The 6,000-nt window shown below is 38.0% G+C and overlaps 1 protein-coding gene across 1 annotated transcript in view; it reads right to left on the bottom strand.

Annotated features, from left to right (window-relative positions):
* Nucleotides 1-4,861: 4,861 nt before the first annotated feature.
* Nucleotides 4,862-6,000, bottom strand: part of Smp_002280 (putative kif-2) — a 35,200-nt gene continuing 34,061 nt past the window's right edge. The window contains exon 20 of the mRNA XM_018797989.1: nucleotides 4,862-5,879. Within this exon, the coding sequence (XP_018652975.1) occupies nucleotides 5,800-5,879 (80 nt within the window). The 3' untranslated portion in view covers nucleotides 4,862-5,799. The remainder of the gene's footprint in view (nucleotides 5,880-6,000) is intronic.

Here is a 6,000-nt window from a genome sequence, read left to right as displayed (position 1 = left end):
CGCGCATTTTCTGAGCTCTCCCAGTATCCAATAGCTCGAATTCCGACCAAAATGGTTCAAATGGTTGCGTAAAGGACTGAAAATCCTCCCTCGAGAAGATAACTTATATGATAAAAAGGAATTCTTATGCGAACTTACATATTTGGATTAGTTTTTGAATAAACCTAAAGCCCTAATAACGGCCTGTAGCTGTAAATAATTCCCCAAAATCAATAGCCCATCAAGTGTTCGACATTGGATGCTGACCACGTTGTTTAAGTGGACTTGTTTAGCTGAAGGCTTTCGGTCATGCATCCGCACCAGATCACGTTTCAACACAGCGTGGGACACAGCTCCTACGTTTCATTAGCCAGCTTATAGAAAAGGTCCTCGATATATTGGTAACGAATCAAATATATCTTTCCTGCCTCTTCTCGTCTGACTTCTGATTTCTATCTGACTGGGAACGATCGAACATAGAAGGTGCTACTGGTATCCAGTTGTAAAACTAGAATATCCGTTGCATCATCAGGCCTATCGTTATTGGAGTGATGTTATTACATCAAAACGCATCGTTCTTTGAAGAAAATCATTATTAAATACAAATGGATACTCATGATGTAGCATTAAGCTTGTTTTCACTTTCAGATGACCGGGACAAAAGATGAACTGCTATATGATTATTAGAAGTATTCGAATTACTGCACCAACAATGAATTTCTGAAATTGTGCAATTTACAGCAAGTAGAGCTAAGTGAATACAAATTAATGTATTGAATTTTGAATTCGTAATAAGCTGTTCACAACGTACAAACCAAATCATTAGCTCATGCAAATGCAACAACTACACTGTGAGAAAGGTCAACTGTACTTAAGGATGAGTAGTTATTTAATACCTTACAAAAGAACTAATAACTGAAAAATATTCGGCTACACTAATTTTTTGAAAGGATTCGTAGGTAAATTGAATCAAATGATCTTATTGGTCATGATGAAGCCAACCACTATTTTTTAAGAAAGGATGTAAGATTACAAACCGTTGAATGTTCAAATTTTGTTTATAGTTAAATTGTATGCGAACAAAACAGCTATTGAAAAAACATCCGTCCGCTGACTGTTACACGTTCTGACTGAGTTGCAGATTGAAACGAATTTCAACAATGAAATAGCCTACCCTTAAGTACACGGTATTGCCACTGGAATAAAGGACAACTAAAAAAATAGTAATCTCCCTTTACAAGCATCAAAGTGTCCAGAACAGTTGAATCATATCGAGTTTGAGATTTCGATCATTAAAAATAGTCTGCGTAACATTTTTGGCAGCTCACTATTGTCCTAATCACGATAAAGAAAATATCGATTTGTACTGAACTGCTCTGAAACATCAGTTTTACTCTCAGTAAGTTCACTTACTCTTAATCTGAATCCTGTTTCCATTTCCTTGGATTAGGGATTAGAGTCAGTTTACTGTTACCATAACAAACTTATCGGGTAAATAAGCTTGACCTTAGTCTCGCAAGGACGGTTCTAAAATTGCAAATGATTTGATCGAGGAGATCACAATTGCACTGTTAATATTGAGTGACCGATGGTAAACTAGAAAAACAAAACAACTCTCGTACTCATGATTGGCGTAAGTGAGTGAAAAATACTCCAAAGATGACTGATGGCAATACAGACTATTTGAGTCTATCGTTGGTTTGGTGCAGATGGTCGCCATGTTAGACGATGTCTTCTTTATGCTTAAAATCGGTGTTTGCTAAGAATAAACGATTGTCTGAGCACAGTTGCAACAGACTAATAAACGAAACGGCAATTAAAAGTCAAGTGTAAGCTAGATAATCTCGGAAAAAGACAGAACTCGTACCTGCTCTCTGCCCAGGCGTTTAGAACGAGTGGAACAGTTTATCTGGCCTTCAGCTACTCTACAGTTAATCACCATGCTCAGACAGTCTAAATGGAACATTGAAGTTAGCTCCGTACTTGTTGGCACCTGACCGCCGGAGACGGATATCCATGGGATAAGTCGAGGTGAAGCATTTTTAGGGTCGACCTTTTGTAACCACACCCCTCCTAGTGGGGAGTCAGCACTAGTGTCATGCTGGTTGTCCGAAGGGAACATTTTACTGCCATCACACCCCTGTACAGTCAACAGTACGACTTCGCCTTCGAATTAGCTGCGTTTAGCCTTACCGCTCTTCAACCGACCTGTCTGGCATGGTAGGAACGATTGTTCGAGCCAGTATAGCTCGGTTGGTTCATTACGATAAGCAAGCCCGACAGCCACGTCAAGGTAGTATCAACAGCCAGGTGAAACATTTGGCTGTTGACAAGAATCAACTTTAATGAGATCAGTCGGAGAGTGGGCGATGACGAATAGAGATCGTATCTCACACCAACTTCACCTCACTGATGCATTTTCTAATCTAACAACATATAAGTGACTACTCACGGAGATTCAATCGACTAGCGCTGCCTCAACTCTAGCGCTTAATGCAACACTAAAGCCAGTAGGCATGTGGCCATGGAGGGGAGCGGACTCTCCCTATCCTTGGTCGTACCATGATAACTTGGGTTTCCTGAACTATAACTAGGACTAGATATAGTTAGCGGATTCGAATGGCAAACAACTGAATCATCACCAGGAAGCACGAGCACCCACCTAGTTTAAAGTTAAAATGATTAGATGGTTAAGCAAGATACTTGCATAACTGTTTCGAAACGTCTTTTTTATTTACTTAGTTCCTTATACCACTGCTGATGTCTATTATGGGATTCGTCATGAAGTTAACAACCCTATCCCCTAAAAAAACGCCAACCAGATAAAGATTTTTTAAACCGATTAAACTCTTCCCTGAGAGTTGAGGGATCTTTATTTAGAAAAATTATGAAACCTTATGGTTACACCCGAGATTCTCTGGACCAACACCACCTCTAAGAACCAGGGCAACAATTAATATAGGTATATGGAATGTTCGGACAATGCAGGAGACCGGGGAGACCAATCAAACAGTCACAAAAATGTAGAGATACAACTTGGAGATTTTTGGAATAAATGAAAACCAATGGACGCAAGTTGGACAGAAAAGATAAATTCGGGAAAAATGCTGATGTGCCCTCGTCATGAAGAAAATACTTTGCACACACAAAGACTTGCACTGATGCTGACCAAAGACGCACGAAAAGCACTTATAGAATGGGAATCTCATGGATTCTGAATCATCAAAACATTCTTCAAAACAATAAACATTATCCAGTATAATGCACCTACCAATAATAGCAATGAAGACATTAAAGATCAGTTTTATGGGAAAATTCAATCGATCGTAGAGAATTGCCTAGGAAACGACCGGACCATCCTGATGGGGAACCTAAACGCCAAAGTCGGAATGGTCAACATCGGATATGGAAATATCATGGGACAACATTGACTGAGAGAAAAAGAACGAGAATGCTGAAAGACTTTCAAATCTCTATGCCTTCAACTAAATGGTTATAAGTGGTAGTATATTCCCCTACAAACGCATACACAAAGCTACATAGGTCTTACCGCGTCATACTACAGAGGACCAGATAGATCATATTTGCATCACTAAAAAGTTCAGAAGGTCAATGGGAAAAATGAGAACCATGAGGGGAGCTGATATAGCTACAGATCACCACCAGGTTGTGGCCATGATGAAACTGAAGCTAGAGAAACACTAGACAGCTGGAGAAACAGCAGTACAAAGGTTCAATACAGCCTTTCTTCGAGTTACTAACAAACTCAACGAATTCAGGATAATCCTCAACAACAGGTTCCAAGCCTTACAGGATCTCCTGAAAGAAGAAACTACGATAGAGGACAATTGGAAAGGGGTCAAAGAAGCAGGAGGTTCTGGGTCGCAAGAAGCATCATCATAAGGAATGGATCTCTATGGGAACTCTGGACATGATTCAAGAAAAGAAGAACGAGAAGACAGTAATTAACAACAGCCGAACAAAAACAGAGAAAGTCAAGGCACAGGTCAAATACACTGAAGCAAACAAGTAAGTGAAGAGGGGAATTAGAACTGTGTGATACGACAAAGAAACTGAGAGGGAAATACAGTAAATCAGAGAGACCATTCAAGGACAAAGAAGGCAAGACAATCACCGAAATTTAGGAACAGAGGAATAGATGGGTGGAACACTTCGAGGAACTGCTGAATAGACCAGCTACATAGCGCTGCCTCAACTCTAGCGCTTAATGCAACACTAAAGCCAGTAGGCATGTGGCCATGGAGGGGAGCGGACTCTCCCTATCCTTGGTCGTACCATGATAACTTGGGTTTCCTGAACTATAACTAGGACTAGATATAGTTAGCGGATTCGAATGGCAAACAACTGAATCATCACCAGGAAGCACGAGCACCCACCTAGTTTAAAGTTAAAATGATTAGATGGTTTAGCAAGATACTTGCATAACTGTTTCGAAACGTCTTTTTTATTTACCTAGTTCCTTATACCACTGCCGATGTCTATTATGGGATTCTTCATGAAGTAATTCCAACACATTGTGCTAACGTGGAATGTCGAAAATGTTGATTATAACTAACTTACTACAATGGTATCACAGTCTAAATACAATGTTATCGAACAGAAAGAAAACATTTATGGAGGTAAACGGGCATTTTGTAGACTGCAACATAAGTGCAATGCAATGGAGAGACAAAAAATATCCTAAACCAGGACTACTCTCGCTTGGATTCAACTAAAATATTTTGGGGAAAAAATGGATACAAACCTAAACTGATGACGATAACGTCCGGCAAGTGACGATTAAAACTCACAAACACAACAACTAAGGATGCATCTAAAAAGATCCACAAACATAATGAAAGACATGTAAACTTCGATCAAGTGCTATTTTCGATCCTAAGAATGTATTTGTTAGAATAGTGAATGAATAAATGAACAGAAAATTGTTGATAAAAACCACCGACCTTTTCATCCTTAAAGCATGTGGTGGTACCGTCAACATTGTGAAGTTATGCCATTGTCTTTTAACATGCAAAATAGTCAATGAATAAAGAAGCAACTAAAAACAGAAATTAATACATTGCAATTTAATAGGTACATACATTTCATTTTGTGTGAGAAATGAATCAACAGTAATTCAGTGCGCAAATAGATTATTGTTACATTAAAGATGGAGGGGGGAAAGTAAATAGTATCTTGGAGAAAAAGAGCATTCAGTCACTTGAAATGTAATGTTAGACTTAGTAACAGAATCACAAACGGTAATGGAATATGCAATTCGGATATTGTAACGTTTATACTTTTAAAAATGATAACATGTAAAGAGAGAAGGCATGAAGAGTTATTTATTTATTTGGTATTGGTGTAAGTAAAAAAAATAAGAATAGAACAATGAGAACTGCAAAAATACAGAGAACAAGGATTGATGATACATATAAGACAATAATCCGCAAACGCTTTCAATGTTTTACAGGCATACAAATTACCAGCAACCGTGTGTGTTTGACATGGTGCAACAACAGTGTAACACAATAGGAGTGTTTTGAAAACACGAAAAGTCTTCTCAATGTTTGATATGCTTATAACCACATACAAACTGTAAAAAGGAAGCATTTCACAATCCTATTTTATGGTATCACAGTAAATCTTTGACAAAAAATCTAACCAACAAAAATGTTGTTGACTAGATTACCTTCATCACCTTGTGGAATCGGTGAACGGACAGTCGGATACATTTGAAACATGATTGATTCAGTGAAAATTGTTAAACATTTCATATTATTTATGTTATTGATTTGTGTCAATAAAATGAGTTAGAAACTATAATTTATGATTTCGTTGTAAATTAGTGCTTAATTCTTCTTCTTGTCGTAGATCACGGCGCCATAATGTCACTTTATCTGTGAAAATAGGAAAAACAAACAAACAAAACAATTTTCTGATAAGATAATCGAGAATGAACAATGATGATAAACAGAGATGATATGATAATTTCCAGGTACTGAATTGCTTTTTTGTCTC

Source organism: Schistosoma mansoni, chromosome 6 (assembly GCF_000237925.1).
Source record: "Schistosoma mansoni strain Puerto Rico chromosome 6, complete genome".
In the NCBI taxonomy this organism is placed as follows: domain Eukaryota; kingdom Metazoa; phylum Platyhelminthes; class Trematoda; order Strigeidida; family Schistosomatidae; genus Schistosoma; species Schistosoma mansoni.
Note: the sequence above shows the minus strand (reverse complement) of the source record. Positions and strands in the feature narration are given on the sequence as shown.